Source organism: Lepidochelys kempii, chromosome 7 (genome assembly GCF_965140285.1).
Source record: "Lepidochelys kempii isolate rLepKem1 chromosome 7, rLepKem1.hap1, whole genome shotgun sequence".
NCBI classification, from domain to species: domain Eukaryota; kingdom Metazoa; phylum Chordata; order Testudines; family Cheloniidae; genus Lepidochelys; species Lepidochelys kempii.
In genome coordinates this window covers 80,215,102-80,236,965 of record NC_136386.1, presented here as the reverse complement: position 1 = coordinate 80,236,965, position 21,864 = coordinate 80,215,102, and the positions used below count along the sequence as shown (strand labels likewise).

Here is a 21,864-nt window from a genome sequence, read left to right as displayed (position 1 = left end):
ACATGTGATAATGCGTATAGGAGTTTGGCTGCTTTAGGGATTTTTTTCCACTAGTTAATTCTTAGCTCCCTAGCTTAAGCAAGACATAACACAATATTCATTAGAAACAATCCAGTTTCACAGAGTTTCTTTGGGTTCCAAGCTTGTGCCTTTCCTTTTCTTTTCTCTCTCTTCCCCTCTCCCCCAACATAATGAGAAGCTGTTTTCTTTTCTGTTCACAGATCCTCTCCGTGAATCAGGTGAATCAAATAAAATGGCTGCTCCATAGAAAGACTATTCTTGCAGCTACACAATTTTAAAGTTTAGGGACTGTCCATAAAGTTCAAAGATCCCACTAACAATCATCAGAAGAGTGAAGCCCTTTCCTGGGTTACATAACAATGCATAATCAGTTTAATGTTACAAAAAGAAAGGTAATTGATTTTAGTTATAATGATTCATGGTACTTACCTGAACTACATATCGCCCATGACAGAATTCTAGGTATGAATGTGTACTAGAGATCTGATTCAGCTTCCATTGATGTCAATGGAAAGTCTTCTATTCACTACAGTGGAGATTGGATCAGTCTTTTGGTGATATAGGTCTGTGCAAATGGCTGCATAATTCTTTCTTTTGTTATCTTCCTGCATAAATCTCTTTTGCTCCTTATAAGTGGCTAGTTATTTGGCTTGGTTCATAGGAGGCTAGAGTAGTCTAAAGAAAATGCTGGCAGCTTGAAGAATAGAATGAAACATAGAACTCAGGTTTAACATTAAGAGTTCCCAGTTGCAGCCCCCTTTCTGGGGACCCTAGAGACTCAACTCTCAGGAAAGAGATGTTATCATTTCCCCCACCTGGAAAATTTTTCTTTATTTCTTGGGGGTCTGGGAGGACATTAAAAAGGGAAAAATAAAAAGAAATATCAAGAGGGTTTTATGAACTGAAATGAAAGTGCATACTCTGTGATTCACTTCTCAGCATGTGTATGTCTCAACCATAATAAGGCAGTCATTGTTTAAAATGAAATGCATACAAATCTGTAAGTAAAAACACAAGAATAGAATAATCAAATCTTCAGTGTGCTAACTACTGAGGCTTACCACTGTTTTGCATCAGTCCTTGTGTATCAAAACGCTATCACCAACTTACATGCTTTTATGGAATGTTGCCAATTACAACATTTTGACCAAACTGATTTGAAAGATGCTGAAGTCGTTGGGCTGAAGTGTAAATCTTACAACATTTTACATTTTGAATTTAATGTCCTGTCTTCTGTGAATTTACTTTCAAAACTATGCATGATTTTGATGTAACAAATTTGAAAATACAGATTTGGGATAAAAAGAACAAGGAGTACTTGTGGCATCTTAGAGACTAACAAATTTATTTGAGCATAAGCTTCCGTGGGCTAAAACCCACTTCATTGGATGCATGCAGTGGAAAATACAGTAGGAAGATATATTTTTCCACTGCATGCATCCAATAAAGTGGGTTTTATATATATACACAGAGAACATGAAAAAATGGGTGTTGCCATACACACTATAACGAGAGTGATCAATTAAGGTGAGCTATTATCAGCAGAAGAAAAAAAGCTTTTGTAGTGATAATCAGGAGGGCCAGCTATGTCTCTCACCAATCATCATTTCTTCTCATCCCCATCTTCTCTAGGCTTCCTCGTAGTTCTGTAGTTTTCTAATTACTTCCTAATAGGCATAGTAAGAACCTTGGTATTCTCATCACATCTCGACTTTTTAGAATAAATTGTAATTTAAAGTGAAACTAGAGCATAATGGTTTTAGTATGAAGAAAACCTCTCTCAGAGAGAGGTTATGTTAAGAGTGGAAAAAGTTAAAAATAGGGAAGGGAGGGAAGATAAACATTAATAAAACCTGGTGGGAGGAACACTGAGTTGTTTTCCCCTGGGGGGCGGGGGCGAACCAGCCCTTTCACAGCCCTGCTGTCAAGAGAACTACCACCATCCACCCCCACAAGCAATTTCTGCTGCCACACATATACTAGGGAATTATGGAATCTTACATCTCCTGCAAGTTACAACAGTCTGGGGAGCAGAGGGTTTATAATCTGTTGGGCTAGTGTATGTCTGAAAAGGAGAGAAGACGTTTTTGGCAGCAAACAATAGGAAGAGGTGGTACAAAGTGATCTTTCTCTCTGCTGGGTCTTACTGCATAACTATGGGGAACTTGCTGCATAATTTGTCTGCCATGCGAAAGAGTACAAGTGACCTTGATTGTTTGTACACAGTTTCATTGTTTCTGTTAGGTTAAGCTTTCCATACACAGAAACTTTAGCATGAGATGCTAAATTAATACAACAAAAATCATTTATAGTTCTTTTTCTTCTACATAATCAAGAATGGGGGAAAAACCCCAACAGGATGTTTTGTGATCTTTTATGTCACACTCTGCTCCATGTTTAAGAATGCAGATGAAGATGAAGCAAAGTATTTTATGCCTTCACAGCTTCAATTAAAAAAAACAAAAAAAAGTATTAATCAGCCTTCCTGATGGTAACCGTTACACTTGTTATTACAGAATCTGTGATTAAATATGAACAATAATATTTTAAGATGTAAAAGAGATATCAAAGGCACAAAATGAGAAAACTTCTAGTCCTTACTTATGTAAGTCCTCACAAGCTGTTTGATATCATAGTGTGATAAAATGTTAAGTGACATTTAATTACATAAATATTAGCAAGCTTGAAATTAAGTGTCTGTAAGAAAATTTAGGAACTATTTAATCCTTTTTTATTTATTGTATTGCGTGTCCTAGTTACAAAAAAAACATAGATTAGGGTTTGAAAGTACTGCTTGCACAGGGTTGAACTGAATGGCATAAGATACCATGGTTGTCTTCCTCTGCACTAATTCTATAATTATTTTGGTCTATTTTTAAATGCATCTAATGAAGGTGTATGAACTATTTGTGTTTCCAAAACTGTATGGAGGGCCGGTTAGGGGCGGCTGTGTCTTCCCAAACAGCCAGGTGTGGCCCTGCCCCCCGCCTCCTACCCAACCTCACTACTTCTTGCCCCCTGATGGCTCCCCCGGGACTCCTGCCCCATTATAAATAGCCCGCTGCTCAAGTCTGTGCCAGAATACCCCCATTGTATTTCAAATCCAATGAGCTGGCCAATGCCGATTTCTTAGTTTCGGAGGCTATTCTTTTAACATACCATGAGATGATACACAGAATGCATTCATAAAATTCATTTCCCAAAGGATACTAGTAGTGCACAATTACCAGACTTATTTTCTGCCCTGACAAAAGGGAAAACTGTAGCATCTCAGTTATCATTCTATATGTAAAGACTAACAAATGCTGACCTTTTATTTTTTAAATCACAGCTAGTGTAATTCTCCAAGGAAAACTAAAATCAAGATTATAAACCAAGAGTAACTAATATTTTTGAAATAAAAATGAACATTTTAATATTTTGGTGGAACTGGAAAGCTGCAACAGTTCAGCTAACTTGAAAGGGGGTAATGTAATGGAAAGTGTTATCCAGAATGGAAGTACCACAGTAATGTAGTGCTAGTCAATCTTACTGATGTGCAGAGTGGAGGCAGATATTAAAAATACTAATTAAAATTCTATCTTAATATATACCAAACAAACCCCAAATGCTGATATCAACAGAGAAAAGTGAAAGCACAAAGACAAGAATAATAAAAGTTGAGATTCAATTAATAGTAGAGCCTATGGCCAGAAGAAACCATTGTGATTGTCTAGTCCACAGGTGGGCAAACTATGGCCCGTGGGCCACATCCGGCCCGCAGGACCCTCCTGCCTGGCCCCTGAGCTCCTGCCCCAAGAGGCTAGTTCCCAGCCTCTTCCCTGCTGTTCGCCCTCCCCCTCAGCACACCGTGCCACACTCTGGGCAGCCAGGCAGCGCAGTTGCAGAGCTGCAACCTGACCCTCTGCTCTGGGTGGCACAGGTGCAGCGCCGCCAGCCACTGGTGCTCCAGACACTGCAGTAAGGGGGCAGAGAGCGGGGGGGTTGTATAGAGGGCAGGGAAGTTTGGGGGTGTGGTCAGGGATTGGGGGGTCAGAGGGTGGGGAACAGGGGAGTTGGATGGGGCAGGGTCCCAGGGGGGTCATCAGGGGACAGGGAACAGGGGTGGTGGTTGGGGCAGGAATCCCGGGGGAGCCATCAGGGGGCAAGAAGTAGTGAGGTTGGGTAGGAGGCGGGGGGCAGGGCCACACCTGGCTGTTTGGGAAGACACAGCCACCCCTAACCCTCCATACAGTTTTGGAAACCCAATGTGGCCCTCAAGTCAAAAGGTTTGCCCACCTCTGGTCTAATCAGACCTCTTGTATAACACAGGCTGTAGAACTGCCCCAAAATAATTCCTAGAGCTTCCTTTTTGAAAAGCATCCATTTAAAAAAATGTCAGTGATGGAGAATCCACCAGGACCATTGGTAAAATTTGGTAAAATGTTCCAGTGGTTAATTACTTGCCGTTAAACATTTACACCTTATTTCCAGTCTGAGTTTGTCTAGCTTCAACTTACTTTCAGCCATTGAATCATATTATACCTTTCTCTGCTACATTGAAGAGTCTATTATTAAATATTTATTCCTCATGTAGATACTTATTACTTAGGCTGTAATCAGGTCACGCCTTAACCTTTGCTAAGTTAAATAGATTGAACTATTTGAAGATTGAGCTCTTTGAGATACCATAAATGATAACAATTAGTCTGGGAGCACAATGTAGTAAAACCTCATTCTGCGGGCAAGTGAGTGATATAAAGATAAGGGTCATGTCATTTGATTTCTAAAATCTCCAGAATCCTAATTTCAGTGGTGTCCCCCTCTGCAGTGTGGTGGGCGGACTTGATGCCCTCCCCAGCTCCCAGCTCCAGGTCCACCAGTTGGCGGAAAGTTTGATAATACAATGTCATCACAAATTAACCAAGTTGGGTAGCATTCAAAAGCCCTTTCTCCCCAAGCACAATAGTATCAAACCCAACAAACCTGGAATGATTATGTAGAAATATTCAAGAAAATGTTTAAAAATAAAACAAAATTAATTATACTTAACATAGAAATGCCTTACTTATATTTAAAAAAAAATTACCTTGTTTAATCCCAGAGAAGTTAGCCTTGACGTGTAAGACTGAAAACATTTATTCATCAAAGCCATCCTCAGTGCCATCTCTGTATAGGACTCCATCACTTTGTCATGCTGATCCTGTGTACGCCACGGTCGTATCTCCATACAAGGTAGGTATTTCAGACATAACTGGTGTGAACAGTCCATCCTCCAAGACCCACCTTGAAGGTGCTCAGAATGGCTGAGACAGGCAGTTATGAGGTCAAAGATGCACTGGAGTCATATGCTGAGTTTACCATTTGAAGGCCAACATTAACACTTGCAAAGCTAGGCTGGTTGATGTTTTCCAAAAAGCAAACACAGGAAAAATTGCCACTGACCTGGGGTGCGTTTATACCTGCTATCAAGATCGCAAATTATCAAGCAACGGACTGGCTCTGGGATGATCAAGTATATCCAAAACTACCATCCCCTATCTAGCATGTGTGGATCCTAGAGGATGGACTGATCCTGCCAGCTATTTGTGAACTACCATGCACATCCAAATCAGTCCTTCAAGTAAGCAAATGCATGTATGCAAAGAGTTGATTTTTAAACATTTTGTTGGCTTTACCTACATAATTGTTCTAGGTTTGTCTTGTTTAGTATCATTGTGTAAATGGGAGAAAGCGCTTTTGCATGATACCCAACTTGACCCATTTTTGACAGCATTGGTGAAAATTTTGATAATACTATCAGAGGACCTGAAGATAGGAGAAGGGGCAGGCAGTGAATTCCCTTTCCCGCCATGCTGCAGAGCGTGATGCCACTGAAGTTATGATTCCGTAGTCTTTTACCAATGATATCTCCCTTACCTTTCTAGCCTTAACTTACACATGCTCTCAGAATAAATAGTGCTGCTGCATTTCTGCCTGTCTGGAGCATTTACCTCAGGAGGCGAAGCAGAAGCCTCAGTACCCATGAGACCTGTCTTTCCCCATTACATTGGATTAAATTGAACCCACCCATTACAGTTAGATAAGAACATCTGGAGTGTCTCCTGAAACGCATATCTGGATAGCCAAAAGGCAGAGTCTGAGGGCACTGGTCATCTCTTGGTTGGAACTGAGTGGTTCCTTAGTCTAATACAGATGACAAGGTGGAAAAATAGACTTGTTAATTCCTTCCCTTGCCCCCCTCACACCGCACCATCCTCATCAAATTCTTGAGTTGAGTGAACAATTTGAAAATACTTTATTATCTTCATTTATTATGGGGATAAAGAGTTTTAAAGGGATACGTTTTTATTTAAAAACACAGAGCAATGAGCAGAGACCTCTCTTAAAAATGTAATCTAAGAAATAGTAGCAACAAAGATAGAACCTTGGTATTTGAAGATACAGATTATGGAGTTATAAATAACATGGCATTTAATAAAGCTAATGTTAAAATTATATAATACATAGGTTAAGAAAAGAGTGTCTGTACAGGTGACTATACAACCTCAATCGGAGCCTGATTCAAAGCCCATTGAAATCAGTGTAAGACTTCCAGTGACTTGAGTGGATTTTTGGATCATGTCCTCAAAGGTCAATAAAGGTTTGGAAGGGATAGTGAACAGAGAGTGAGAAATTAGAATCTCATTTTTCAAAATATTTTAAAAAGCAAAAGAATATGGAAAAATTTGAGATTTAAAATCTATTGCTTGGCTCAAAATACCTTGAGTTTTCATCGTAAGGAGAAAGATTCCTGTTATGTAAAATGACTTAATGATCAAGGATCATAATTAAATGTTACAACTGGGTTTAGAAAATTGAACCTTAGATCCCTGATTTTATATAAAACTCAATATTTTGAAACTCATGGCAAATTAGTAACAGAACCTTTAGTACAGTAGATACTGCTGTTAAAAATTACACTAGATTAAAATATACTGACAATGCGAAGGTGCTCTCAGCTTGGAAAAGAGAAGAAAAACGGAGGGGGGGTGTCTATAAAATCATGACTGGTGTGGAGAAAGTAAATTAGGAAGTGTTTACTCCTCATAACACAAGAACTAGGGGTCACCAAATGAGGTTAATAGGCAGCAGATTTAAAACAAACGAAATGAGGTATTTCTTCACAGAACACACAGTCAACCTGTGGAACTCTTTACCAGAGGATGTTGTGAAGAACAAGACTATAACAGGGTTCAAAAAAGAACTATATAAATTCATGGAGGATAGGTCCATCAATGGCTATTAGCCAGGAGGGGCAGAGATGGTGTCCCTAGCCTCTGTTTGCCAGAAGCTGGGAATGAGCGACAAGGAATGAATCACTTTATGATTACCTGTTCTGTTCATTTCCTCTGGGGCAGCTGACATTGGCCATTGTCAGAACACAGGCTACTGGGCTAGATGGACCTTTGGTCTGACCCAGTATGGCTGTTCTTATATTCTCTCATAGCCACAGCAATTGGATCAATCTCAGTTTTCCATTAGGAAACATGTAGTTAGAATAGGGTATGCATTGATTTCTCTTGGGCTTCATTCATGTTATGGAAACATTATAGATAGAAAGAATAGTCATACTGAAGTGGTTTTTTTCCATTGAAAGTAAAACTGATATTCAGAAGATTTAAATATCAGATAAGGAACTCAGCATACCTACATTAATTAGAAATCTGGGACTACAGTTTTTAGAGCCCTTAAAAGAGGAGCTGCCAAAGCTCCCTAAAAGTGGGGAGCCATGGGCTTCCAAACCATGGCCCTACCCCTTCTCCCTGAGCCCCCGGTACCAACTTGCTCCTCTCTGCCTCCCACCCCCTGTCACTTGCCCTTACAGCCAGTAAAAAGTGATGGAGCCATGGCCCCCTGATCCCTCCCATGTTTCAGTGCCCCTGCATTAAAGAATATTGTTTGATGTATATTCTGTTTATATTCTGTCCTCTTCAAAATGTATGTGGTGCTTTCAGTGTTTTCATTTGAAACTGTATATTCTAAGAACCTTTTCCAATTAGCTTCAACAGCATTTGACTATGGTACCCTCAAATGACTGGCTCTTTAACAGAGAATGAAAGCCATAATTATTTATTAAAGCACAAAAGAGTTCTTTTTAAATTCTCTTTAACTGAAGGTTGCATTTGCACAAGAAATAGATTTTAAATTATCTTGAACATTCTAAATTAAAGAGAGTGCATGAGCCAGGTGGCTGCTTCATCAGTCAGCCTTGAATGGCCAATATAGTATGGCCATTTTATTTTGTATCTCATTTCCATTCCTTTTAACATTATGTGATATCAGAACTTAAAAGGCACCTACAGTTTTGTCTGAATCTTTGGGCTCTGATTCTTTTCCTTTCAATATTTATGCCTCTAATAGTAATTTTGTTTGGTAGTTGTGGTGCAGCCCTGTTGGTCCCAGGATATGAGATAGACAAGGTGGGTGGACTTTTACTGGACCAACTTCTCTTGATCCATAACTTTGCAAGACTCTAAAAATTGTGTTCTTAACAGAAACGCAGGTTTTATGGTTCATTACAACAATTTGTTACCTGTTAATTGGCCACGTCATTTTAAGTTGTTTCTTGCAATATGTTAACCCCTCATGCTTAACAATCTGTCCCAACTTGTATTTAACTGTGACACTCTGGTTACTTTTTTGAGGTCCGAAGAAGAGCTCTGTGTGGCTTTAAAGCTTCTCTCTTCAACCAACAGAAGTTGGCCTTGCCCAATAATTAACTTTTTTTCAGTTTATATTTGTGCAGGTCATGTACTTTATCACATGCCTATGTTATACTCAAAGTTGAATTTAATATTTTTAATCAGAGGCATTAGATGGTAGCCTGAGGGTCTGTAGATGTAATAACACAGTTACTAGTGATAGTAAAGAAATTATTTCCTTTCTCACCATCACACCCCCCTCCCAAAAAAATCAGTGATTTTTTTTAGAAATTTTTCAGCATTTTGTCAAGTAGAAGGAATTTTTTTTCACTTTGCTGATAAAAATCTGAGCATTTTAAATGAAAATTGATTTTTTTTAAACTAAAGTTTCCTTTTAATGGAAAAGCCATTTTGTATTTGTGGGGGACGACAAACTTTTGGACAGCCACTAATAGAGAAACCTGTTCTGGGACTGTCTTTTAACTCATACAGTACTTTTGTGGCATCCTTTTTATTATAATTTATTTTGATATCTATGCTTGTAATTCTCTCCCTAGCATAGATTAATTTTGTCACCCACCCTCTAAATGAGTTTACTTCAAGTGCAGTGATTTTACTTATTTCAATATCAGATCATTCTTTAACTGAAACTAGTAGTTCACAATACGCACAATAATGGATGCTTAACCAAAATTTATTTTAAGACATCAGCTATCTTTATTTACACCAAATAAGGGATCATATCCTCTTAAAGATTTGAAACCCCTGGTCCAGTTGATTTTGGGTGACTATTATAAAGTTCCAGGATTTGTTGTTTGGACTTTGGTTTAAGATGTTTTCTGTATCTCTAGAAGAGAGGGTATTCTTGAGTTCCTGTAATATTGCTTCCATCTCTTAACATCTTAATGTTAAAAGGGTAAAGACCCTGAGGAATATGCTTGGTATGGTAGTTTCGTAAATTAGTTTGCATGTCATTAGTGATGCAGAAACCTGATGCTCCAGATACCATTTATCATGTTAATATTTTTTTCCACTTATGGCTCCAAAATTCAATATATGGGACATTCTATTGCATTTAACTTACTACGAAATTATTCTCTAGATATTTAGCTTGTTGATGATAAATTACAAAGACCTAAGAACCTGGCTTTGTCATTTTCACTCTCTCTTTGGTCATTAAGGGCTTAAACTGTTGAGGTTGTGCTGGGCATACTCACCTTGCACTGAAGTAAGTCCATATATCTGACCAAAATGGTGCTGTTTCCTCAACTGTTATATAATTTGTGAATGCTCCCATCACATTATTAGTTAAAGATCTCACAAGGCTCAAATTTATCGGTTATGCTCTAGTGCATAAAGAAATTATTTTGGGGAAGTTCTGTGGCTTGTGTTTATAGACAGAAGGTCAGACTAAATGGTTACAGTCTCCCCTTCTAGCCTTGAAAGCTATAAAGCATATGCTTATAAGATTTATTTTGACAGAAAGGGGGTTATAACACTGCATTAGTTGCTGCTGGGTGTTCAATATTTTTGTAAATCAGCCTGCTTGGGGGTGGGTCTAGCTTTTCCCTCTTATTTTTTTAAAACTTTGGCTCAACTTTAGCTCAGTTCCATCAGTTTTCATCCTAGCTGACTTCAGAGGAACCAATATAATTTTTTGTCTAGAGGTTTCACTTCTCTGGCCCTGTGCTTTAAATTGGGAATTTTGCAACTGGCAATTTTTCAGCCTGAAACCTGTTTAAAATGTAGTTTAACTAACTGTGCATTTTGGTACTATTTCTGGGACATCAGTTGTGTCTGATTGGGTTTCAGGTGCACTATGTCTAAGGAAGTCAAGTGTGAAATACTCATTCGCCTCTTTTTGTTTACTACTGTATTGGCTAAATGGATAAATGAACTTGGCAATTTTTGTCATACACTTCATTCATATCTTATAGTATATTTATAAACTGAAATAGGAAAATCTGTCCCAACATTGGATTTTTAGATTTTAACATTATTGCATGATATAACTTAACTCTTGTTGTTCTTTGTTAGTTCCATTCTTACTGAAAATACAGAATATTTGGGATTCCATTTTTTAACTGTCACTGGGAACCTCAGCAATTTGGTTTGTTTAGACAGGGAAATCTTTTGCATATTCAGTGAATAGCAGCTAAATGACTGAGTAATTGATGTATGAATTGACATGTTTTTAGACTGCTAAATAAAAAAGGAATGGAGCAGACATTATTACATGGTCCTTGCTCAAATGTATCTGAGATATAGAAAAACAATGAGGAGTCCAGTGGCACGTTAAAGACTAACGGATTTATTTGGGCATAAGGTTTCGTGGGTAAAAACCCCACTTCTTCAGATGCATGGAGCGAAAATTACAGATACAGGCATAAATATACTGGCACATGAAGAGATGGGAGTTACCTTACAAGTAGAGAACTAGTGTTGACAAGGCCAATTCAGTCAGGGTGGATGTGGTCCACTCCCAATAATTGATGAGGAGGTGTCAATACCAAGAGAGGGAAAATTGCTTTTGTAGTGAGTCAGCCACTCCCAGTCCCTATTCAAGCCCAAATTAGTTGTATTAAATTTGCAAATGAATTGTAGATCTGCAGTTTCTCTTTTAAGTCTGTTTTTGAAGTATTTTTATTGAAGGATGGCTACTTTTAAATCTGTTATTGAATGTCCAGGGAGAAAGAAGTGTTCTCCTATTGGCTTTTGTATGTTACCATTCCTGACGTCTGATTTGTGTCAATTTATTCTTTTACATAGAGACTCCCGGTTTGGCCAAGGTACATGGCAGAGGGGCATTGCTGGCACATGATGGCATATATATATTTTGATTTAGTTGGGGATTGGTCCTGCTTTGAGCAGGGGGTTGGATTAGATGACCTCCTGCGGTCCCTTCAAACCCTAATCTTCTATGATTCTATGATTACATTAGTAGATGTGCAGGTGAATGAGCTCCTGATGGAGTGGCTGATGATGTTGGGTCCTCTGATGGTGTCGCTAGAGTAGATATGGGGCCAGAGTAGGCAACGGGGTTTGTTACTGAGATTGGTTTCTGTGGTGTGGTGTGTAGTTGCTGGTGAGTACTTGCTTCAGGTTGAGGGGGGTTGCCTGTAAGCGAGGACTGGCCTGCCCCCGAAGGTCTGTGAGCACGGGGGATCATTTTCCAGGATAGGTTGTAGATCATTGATGATGTGCTTGAGCGGTTTTAGCTGGGGGCTGTACGTGATGGCCAGTGGTGTTGTGTTGTTTTTCGTTTTTGGGCCTGTCCTGTAGTAGGTGACTTCTGGGTACCCATCTCGCTCTGTCAAACTGTTTCCTCACTTTCCCAGGTGGGTACTGTAGTTTTAAAAATGCTTGATAAAGATCTTGTAGGTGTTTGTCTCTGTCTGAGGGATTGGAACAAATACAGTTGTATCTTAGGGCTTGGCTTTAGACAATGGATTGTGTGATGTGTCCTGGATGGAAGCTGGAGGAATGTAGGTAAGTTCTTTCTGAAACTGAGCTATGGGTAGTAGGCAGTTATCAGTCATTGAGAATGCACCAGACAGAGGTAAGGGGAGTTAAATGATTCCATGGTGCTGCAGTCAAGGAGATACAGATATAGTAACTAAGGGGAATGCTGCCCCAGGCAGGCCCCTGAAAACATTGTAGAAATTCCTGGAGCTCTCTGAAACCTTTTACATTACCTTTAGATTACTCTGTTCTGAGTGACTGAGCTGAGTATTGAACTTCACATAATCAATGTATCTGGTGACTAGTTCAAAACGACCCTACTTCCCATTATTTTATTTACCAACTCATAAGCAGCTTTGTATAACTTTGGCTAACTGAAACTATCAATTTCTGTTCTTAAATTATGACAAGCCATTTAGATTCCTTTTTTAAAAATACAAGTTTGAGGTTGTGTTAAATTAAAGCTTAGCACCCTGTTAACTATTAAATCTGATCACTGGTGAAAACCACCTTCATATCTTGCTGTCAGTTTCAGAGAAAGGTGAGGAGTGGGAAAGGAAAGTTTTTATTTATTTGGAGTGGCATTCCTCTGTATAGAAAGTTTGGTGAAAAGTCAGTTTGACAGGGTTTTTTCATGTATTTGATTAATATTAAGACTGCCTTTTCTATGAATGGCTGAGTTACCACTGTTATCAAGTGGGTCAAACATAATCTTTTCTTACTATCCTTGACTCTATAGTTAAGTACAGCATGAAATAACGTTTTAAAAGCACTCACACAGACTATTATGTGAACCTTGAAAAACTGCATAGAATGCTACACTGATTGACTCACCATTACTATAGCTTGTATAGATTAGGGTTTCTTAAAAAGTTGTATGAGTAATTAATCTGTCTGATCTTTTACTTAAAATTCATTTGAAGAAATTTATGCTTTACACAAAGTCTTCCAGTAGGTTAAAAATAATTCAGGAATAAAAGGTTCTGAACATCCTTGTTTTTAGAAGTCATTGGTATTCCCTTATAAAATGTAGACAAAGGACCTGATTTTAAGGTATGGCTAAGCCTTGCAACTCCCACTGACTATATGTGGAGCTACAGGTGTTCACTACTTCTGAAAATCAGGCCATAAGGAAACAGTTATCATCTTCACTGGGAACATGATTGATCTCTGAAGCAGCAAGGCTGCTTTAATTAAAGTGCAGATTTGAAGATCTGTTTTATAGCTATTAACATATTTTGAAAGCCCCATGAAAAATGAGGGGTTGGGGGTTAGATCATGAAGTCATTACTGAGGCAGAGTAATATACACTACCAATCAACACGGTATGTCATGACTGATCATATACTTCAGGACGTATATACCTCAAATTATTTAGCAGTTAAAACACAGGCAATGTTGCTCTCAAGTGGTTGCTTTTCACACACTGGGGGCTTGTCTATGTTACCTGCAGGATCGACAGGTATTCTACTCTAGACGCGATAAATTGACCACCAAGCGCTCTCCCGTCAACTCCAGTACTCCCCCGGAGCGAGATGCACAGGCGGAGTTGATGGGGGAGCGTCAGCTGTCGACTGCCGCAGTGAAGACACTGCGGTGAGTGGAGCTAAGTACATCGATTTCAGCTACGTTATTCACGTAGCTGAAGTTGCGTAACTTAGATCGATCCCTGCTCCTAGTGTAGACCAGACCTCAGTAACCCAGGTGGACTTTGGCTTTCCATTGATATATATTTTCAGAAAAAGAAATAGGCAAAAAACCAGCCAACCAAATGAGTGTTTTGCTCAGATGCCAGAATGAAGAAGGATCAGAAAGTTGGAATGTCTCCCATTCCTTAGGTTATGTCTAGAGTTGCTCAGGAATTGTCCATCAAAAATGTGTTTTTGATGGAAAATTGCAGTTTTTGCAAAATTTAAATTTTCTGTGGAGAAAATTCAGTTTTGCCAAAATGTGTTGAGTTTTTCACTGGAAAAATTAAAATGAAATATTATGAAATGAATAGAAATACTTTCAGTTTGTCCAAGCTAATTAAAATGTTTTTCACTTCAAGTCAGTTTGATATTAATTTGTGTTTGCCTGTACTGTGTGCTTTGTGCAAAAATGAATATTGGGGTATGGTGTTCTGTCTTCTCCTTTCCTATATTTCTGTATTACCTCCTTCCACCTCCCCTCTCTATCTCCTTTCTCTTCTCTGTCGTCACCCAAACACCAAAGTCACAAATGACAAAAATTGTTTCCATTGATGGTCATTTTATTGTTTTCACGTATTAACTTTATTTTTAAAAGTTTTCATTCCACAAATTGATTCCCTCTTTATTTTTTCATTTATTATAACTTTTTAAATTTTACAGTGATTCCAGAGTTTGATACTCAAGTCAATATTGCACTGGAGGGTTTAAGCAGGAACACAATGCATAAGTTTGATGACAGTCAATTTGTGGACATCTCAAAGAAGGTCTATGATACAATTCATGACATCAGATGTTCAGTCATGATGATTCGGGTAAGTCTCTTCATTCATACCTTGACTGTTCATTAATAACATTATTGAGGAATTGGGACACCAAGGAACATTCACAAGACTTTAGAGCTAAATAAGGTACTATTGCCACAAAGTTCAGATCCAGATTTGCATAGTTCCAGACTATGCTGGTGCTTTGATTCTGGGTTACTTGAATAGACACGAGTATAATTCTAAAAGGTCAGAACCAGAACCGTGGAAGTGAAGAGATGGTTGTATTAACTCCACTTGTGGTGATGGGGCCAAAGTGAACATTTTTAGGTGAGGTCTGTTGGAAGGTAGCTGTTGCATTAACTTGGATGGAATATATGGGCCAAAAGAGCCAAAGATGTTACCATTACTCTGAAATTGTCCATCATGAAAGCATTTTAAACGAGGTTTAGAGTCCTCAGCCTGCTTAGTATGATATCAAACACCATTAAAAATCCTTTTCAACCTTTTATTAGAGATACAAAAAACCCAAGGAAAAACAGTTAAGACATTTGAAATGTCAAGTACTAAGTAAAACTTTCATTTTAACAACCTTGTTCCCTTTCGTTGGAGAGAGTTTTTAGAAGGAAAAAGGCCCTTATGTAATGTCTCTTAAATGATAATAGCTGTCCGTTTTTTGGAGGTGGGGAGAAGATACAATTGAGATGTGCTGGAGTGGCTGTAGTTGCTGTTAAGTCTGATCTTGTTTCCTAAAAGACAAAACAAGACAAAGACACAAAAAAGAGGGCGAGAAAAGAACAATGATAGATAAAGCAGTTTTTGTCTCTGATGTTCACTTAATTGCAACCTCACATGCTGGGCCTGTGTTTTTCCAGCAGTGGTCTTATCAGCCGCTCCAAAACCTGGCAAACTTGAACTGGCATTGGGCTATTTAGGGCATTGCTTATAGTTGCCTCTCCAGTCAGGGGTGCTGGAACAGTTTTTATGGTGAAGGTGCTAAGAGCCATTTAACCGAACTGTAAAACCTGTTACGATGGGAACCGCTTCAAGCCAGGGGCTACAGCAGCACCCCTAGTTCCAGCACCTAAGTCTCCAGTCAGAGGCTCACAGAAGTGTGGCAAAATATCCAGTCTGGGCTGACTAACCTGACTCTTATGAAACAGAAGGCAAAAGGAGAGAGCTAGGAAAGAAAATACATGAGGTGAGGGACGGAAGAAGAGACACTGGGGGTAGGAGGGAGATGAAATCTCACATCTCAGGTAATATTTGGGATTTAGCTGGAGTTGCGGGAGATGACAGTGTCATTTGTGTCCAGGCCCAGACTGGGCAGGACTACTCTCAAGAGTAGGATGAAGAAGAGAAGAGTAGTCGCAAGAGACCAGGGTGGTAGCAGCCCGGATGGTAAAGCTCACTGCAGGCATTGTTGGCGGACAGCTGCTAATTCGTTACCAACATCTTTTCTTTTTAAGAACACCCGAAGTGTTGGGTAGAATAGTCCATCCTCTCATTATTTTTGTCTCCTAATCAGTCTAATTTCCAGCACATGAATTCTGATTTCTGGTTCCACACTTTTGTTGTTTACCAAGCATTATCTTAAAACAGTCCCTGAAGTTATATCAGTAGTCCTTTTTGTTTGGAATAATTCGGCCTGTCTCTCTCTCTCACTAGCATCTTTTCCTATTGATATTTTTTGTTATTCTGACATCTTATGAATTTACTCCCTTTTTAGAGTTGAGCACACAATTAGGGTAAACTTGTAGTCCTTTTATTACAACCTCTGTCATTTATAATGAAATTCCTTTTATAACAAAGTGTGTCTGTGCGTGCACATGAAAAATAGACATCACTACCAGTGGACTCAACTGCATTTGAATGGTCACCAGTAAGCAAGCAATAACAAAGTCCTAACAAAAGCTCAGGAGATCAAGAAAAGATTGTCATGAAATAGGACATCTGGACTTTTCGACTTCATGAGCTCCACCATGCAAAGAGTGATGTGAGAAGCTTTTTAAAGGTTCACTGGAATGACAGCCGACACTTCCCCCTCCCCAAGGAACATTTAGTGGTGTATGCTGCCAAATCAAGAGTAAAGCATGGCATTTATTTTGAGTAAGGATGCGTTTGTATTCCTAATGAGAGACAGTCCATTCAATGCCAGGCTTATTTCAGTCTACCTATAAGGAGCTTTAGTAAATCTGACTTATTCAAGCATCTGCAGTAACCATAGCAGCCAACATGAGGAAATTTAGAGTGTTCTATAGCAAACTGTAGGAGCTCATTGATATTGTGCCAAAGAACAACGTGCTTCTGATTACATGGGATTTCAGTACTAAAATGAGGGAAGGAATTGTTGATCAAAATATAATTGGAAGATGTAAATGAACAAGGACACCAATTCAGAGTTCTTTTCAACATCAAAGCAGAAGCTCTGCAGATCAGCTCCACAGGAACCATTTCAAGCATGTAATTAGAGAGAGAATATTTTAAAAAGTAGTTCTTATCTGCAAAACCCTGCCAGATCCCATTATTAACTCAGTGTTTCAAAGTTAAAGCTTCACTTCAGATGTGTAAAAACACTCACTCCAGCCGTGCAGGTATAGCCTCAAAAACACTGGAAAGAAGCTTATTGTCAAATAGTAGTTCAGCAATGCACTATACTATGGGGGGAACAGGGTTTGAATCTGGGTCTCCTGTATCTCAGCTGAGTGCTCTAATCACTGGGCTGTTAAGTATTGGGGGATAGAGTATGTGCCAGTAGCACCTCCTCCTCCTCATTTTTATCAATGGGAGCTAAGTCCCCCATACATCTAGCCCAAAAATTTGAAATGTTTTATTTGGAAAATATCAAAATGAACTATTTTAACACTTTTTTCCAAGTGTTTTTTCTGACCAAAACAATTAACCAGAAGTGACACCGATTAATGAAATGTTTCAGCCAACCTGAATCTGTTTTTTCAGTCAAAAAAAGTTCACCTGACACTCGTGCTATACTTGATCACTCTAGAAAGGGATCCAGTCTAACAGTCAAAACAGATATTAGTTTGGTGGAGTATGGAAACAGACTTCTAATCATTTCAGTGCTTTCAGGATACAGAACAAAGCCAGAAAAGTGGCCCCTTTATGGCACTATACAGACACGCTGAAAGTTCTGGCATTTGATAATAGGTGGCTAGCTATGATTTATATCTGAAATGTCTGTAAACTATAATAACTAATAATGAATATTAGTAGTTCCAAGACACACAATTATGTTAAAATGGAGTTAAGGTTGAGGGCATCAGTAATGTAAGGATAAAAACCATTACAAAGAAGTAAGTTGTAATTACTTCAAAACCCAGGAAATCCAGAGATGAGGTTACGGTTAAAAGAAATCCAAACATGTTATGGTAAAAAAAATGCAATTAAGGCACCTATGATTGACGTATTTTTGTGTGTGTGTGTGGTTTCAGATTAAATTGATGTTTAAAGGTGTAGGGGTTGACATTAAGATTTAGGGCTGGGTTTTTTTTTTGTTTTGTTTTCCTTTCATGGTGTAACAAGAGGGCAGAGTGAAGTTTGGCTGAGTTGGTAGGCTGCTGGAATGTAACCCTACTCTGTATTTCCTGCTGGCCAACAGAGGCAACTGTAGGCAATTAGGAGAGCATATTGCACCAGTTTTAGGAGTGGGTCACTGGGTAGTCTCCTGTTTCATGCTTGGGAACTCCAGGAACTCCTTTGGGACACTGCAGCTCCACAACATGTCTAATATGGGCTGGTGCCTAGAGGCTAAACTCAGAGGAGGAGATGATAATATCTGGAGATAATTGATCCAAAGGTGCTCAGATGACCCACAAATGGTGGTTGGTGTCTATAAATGAGGCATAGGTGAGAAATGGGTGTCCATACTAGTCTAGAATGAGCCCTCAAGTGTTATGGTGTCAGGACAAGGTGGCTCATTGTTACATAGTCCATTCATGTGTCATGTGGTCTTTACCACGATTTTTTTTACCTCTTAGACCTTTCAGTGCCACATGGAATGAAACTAAAATAATACAATCAGTCAACTGTAAATGTATTTTACTTGTATTTGCTACTCACCAGCTTTGGCTCTGTTATGTAGATCTGACCATTTAGCTAGTGCATTTGATCAACACTCTCTTAAATCTAAGTATTGTCAAGAAAGGAATTCTGAGTAACAAAATATATCTTAGACTGATCTGGCATCATTAAAGGAGTTTGGTAGGGTTACACAGTTGCTCTGCATCTGTTCAGTTGCTGGAAATAAATACTTGTCCACATTGTTCTTTTTGGGTATAACAGCATTGGTTTTGCTGATGCAAATGCTGAAATACATTATTCTAAGGCTATTTTTAGTGTGCCTAAAGCTATTGATTAGACATAATATGGAATTAAGATTTTACTTGAATATGAAGTGGGACATTGGCTCTTCAAAAACAGCATATGGGTTCAAAGTGAAAACAGAGAGTTGAGTTTTGGATCATGGAACTGTTTGTGAATAAGGTGAGCAGATTCTGGCCTGTTATCTGTGCTCCATTTTGTTTGATGTGAAACTCAAAAGATGTAATATTTTGAACATCTACAAAAGTGACATAGATACCATCTGGATGAGAGAATGCTGCCAGGGACTGTACTCGAGAATGGAGAGAGGTGATATGAAATACAAAGTCAAAAGTGTGTGGAAAGCACAGAGGAGTAGGACAGACACTGCTGCATGAACAACATAAATAGGAGGTATTCACCAGTACTTTTAAACCAGGGTGCACATGGCTCACTAGCCTTAAGTTACTCTTGTCATTAGTTTATAAGACGTGGTCTACACTGGCGGGGGGGGGGGGGAATCAATCTAAATTACGCAACTTCAGCTACGTGAATAACGTAGCTGAAGTCGACATACTTAGACCTACTTATCGCAGTGTCTTCACTACGGTAGGCCGACTGCTGCCGCTCCCCCGTCGACTTCGCCTATGCTTCTCGCTCCGGTGGAGTACCGGAGTCGATGGGAGAGCACTCGGCAGTCGATTTATTGCGTCTTCACTAGACGCGATAAATCGACCCCCGCTGGATCGATTGCTTTGGAGGTAAGTGTAGACATGCCCTAATTCAGTTGACTTAGTGGAGTGACACCAAGGATGTCACCTGAAAGTGAGAACAGCATTCACATGGCACTTTTGTAGCTGGCGTTGCAAGATATTTACGTGCCAGATATGCTAAACATTTGTATGCCTCTTCATGCTTCGACCACCATTCCAGAGGACATGCTTCCATGCTGATGATGCTTTTTAAAAAAAAATGCTTTAATTACATTTATGGCTGTACTCCTTGGAATATTGTATTGTCTCCTGATCCATGGTTTCTCCTACATTCTGCCACATATTTTGTGTTATTGTAGCTCTGATGATGACCCAGCGTATGTTGTTTGATTTAAGAACACTTTCACTGCAGATTTGACAAGACAAAAAAAAAGGTTCCAATATCAGATATCCAAAAATAGGCACAGCACTGAAGACAAGCAGTGCAAATTTAGTAATTGATTCACCACTTTGTCAATGGAAAGTGGATATACACCAGTCTTTGCAAACCTGAGCAACACCCTTACCAAACACTTCAGGCCAACTCACTGATAATGATAAACAGTTAAACAAATTTATTGACTACAAAAGATATAATCACTTAAAATCTAAGTGATAGGCAAAAAATCAGAGTTAGTTACCAAAATAAAATGAAATATAAGCATGCACTCTAAACTCTCACCCAGTCTAATAGGGTTAACATCTAGATTAAGCAGTTTTTCTGGATATTGTAGTTTGTAGTTGTAGTTTATAATATATGGGTTTGTCCCTTAAACCTGGGCCAGTCTCCTCTGTTGGAGTCTTCAGTCTTCTGAGTGTCTTTACTGCTTGCAAGATAGGCGGGGGCAGGAGAAAGGCCCAGCATGTGGCTACTGTGTTCTGTTTTATAACCTTAGTCCATGTGCTTGCAGAACACAAGTCCGGGCATGTCTGGTAGACATTGCTGAGTCCCTAGGCAAGGTTGAGCAATTCCCCTCGTGTGGCCTTCTGCAGGTGAGTCATTGAATTGTAACTCCCTTGCTGGACAGTGGCTGGTTATGTCTGAGCACCCACCTGTGTGTTGGTTACCTCCCTTGTCATTGTCTCTGGAGAGCTAGTATCTGGGCACCTCCCAAACCCACAGCATATTTTAGTGACAACCATGCAACACAATTCTCATAATTTCATATGCATTAATGACATACATATTTTGATAGAACAGTGACTTTCAGCAGATCACATGGCCTGCTTCCTATGCAATATCACAATTATATATAAATGAGGACTATGGGGGTTACAGGACACTCCCCCAAGGTATAGAATGTCACAAATATATTTTATTTGATTTCATTTGGATATTATGGTTCTTCAAGTAATGCTCCTATGGGCGCTCCACTTCAGGTGTGCATGTGCCCCACGTGCCTTTGATCCAAGATTTTCATTAGCAGTGTCTGTCCATTCAGTCTGTGCATGCACTGCTGATATCCTCATGCCCCTCACCAAGGCTATATATCAGGCTGTGGGGCAATGTGCCCTCACAACCATCTTGGCTTTGACGGGGAGCTTAGCTTGTCCGCATTGAACTCAGCCAGCAGTTGAGACGCACACATTCTACTTAGGTTAGTTAGCAGTAATAGTTAATTACTGATGATTGAAAGATTGTGTTATTTCCTTGGTGGAAATCCCCCCTGTGATTTCCAGCCTATCCCAGTCAGTGACACACTGTAAGTATGTTTGCTGCCTGGGAGAGTGGCACGTCCCACAGAAGTGCAACTTCTGTTTAGTCCTCAACTCCAGGTCATGGAAGAACTAGGAAATCAAGCTGTGACTTTTAATGATAGAGCTCTCTCTTTGCCCTGCTTTGGAGCCAGGTTAGGAGAACACCTACTGCCCCGCACTCCCACTGTATCTGTCCCTGGGGGGGGGGCTAGTGCCTTTTTGACTTTAGCGCAACCATCTCCTAGAAAGGGAGACGTCTTAAACACCGCCTCTAAAGATCATAAGAAGAGGACCCCCAATTTGCCTCTTAAGGTACTCACCTCAAAAAGAGCTCACTCCCGCAACCAGGTCAACAGCCTCAAACTTCATCACTGAGGCTCAGTACCATAGAGGCAAAAGGCTCCTTCAGTACCAGATAGACAGGAAAATCTAACAGTACATGTGGCTCTGTTGCTGGAAGGTACCAAGCATCTCTCATTACCAAGAACTACTTGACTCT

General features: G+C 39.4%; 1 protein-coding gene across 1 annotated transcript in view; it reads left to right on the top strand.

Annotated features, from left to right (window-relative positions):
* Positions 1 to 21,864, top strand: part of CTNNA3 (catenin alpha 3) — a 917,365-nt gene that overhangs the window by 745,824 nt on the left and 149,677 nt on the right. The window contains exon 12 of the mRNA XM_073353443.1: positions 14,498 to 14,649. Within this exon, the coding sequence (XP_073209544.1) occupies positions 14,498 to 14,649 (152 nt within the window). The remainder of the gene's footprint in view (positions 1 to 14,497; positions 14,650 to 21,864) is intronic.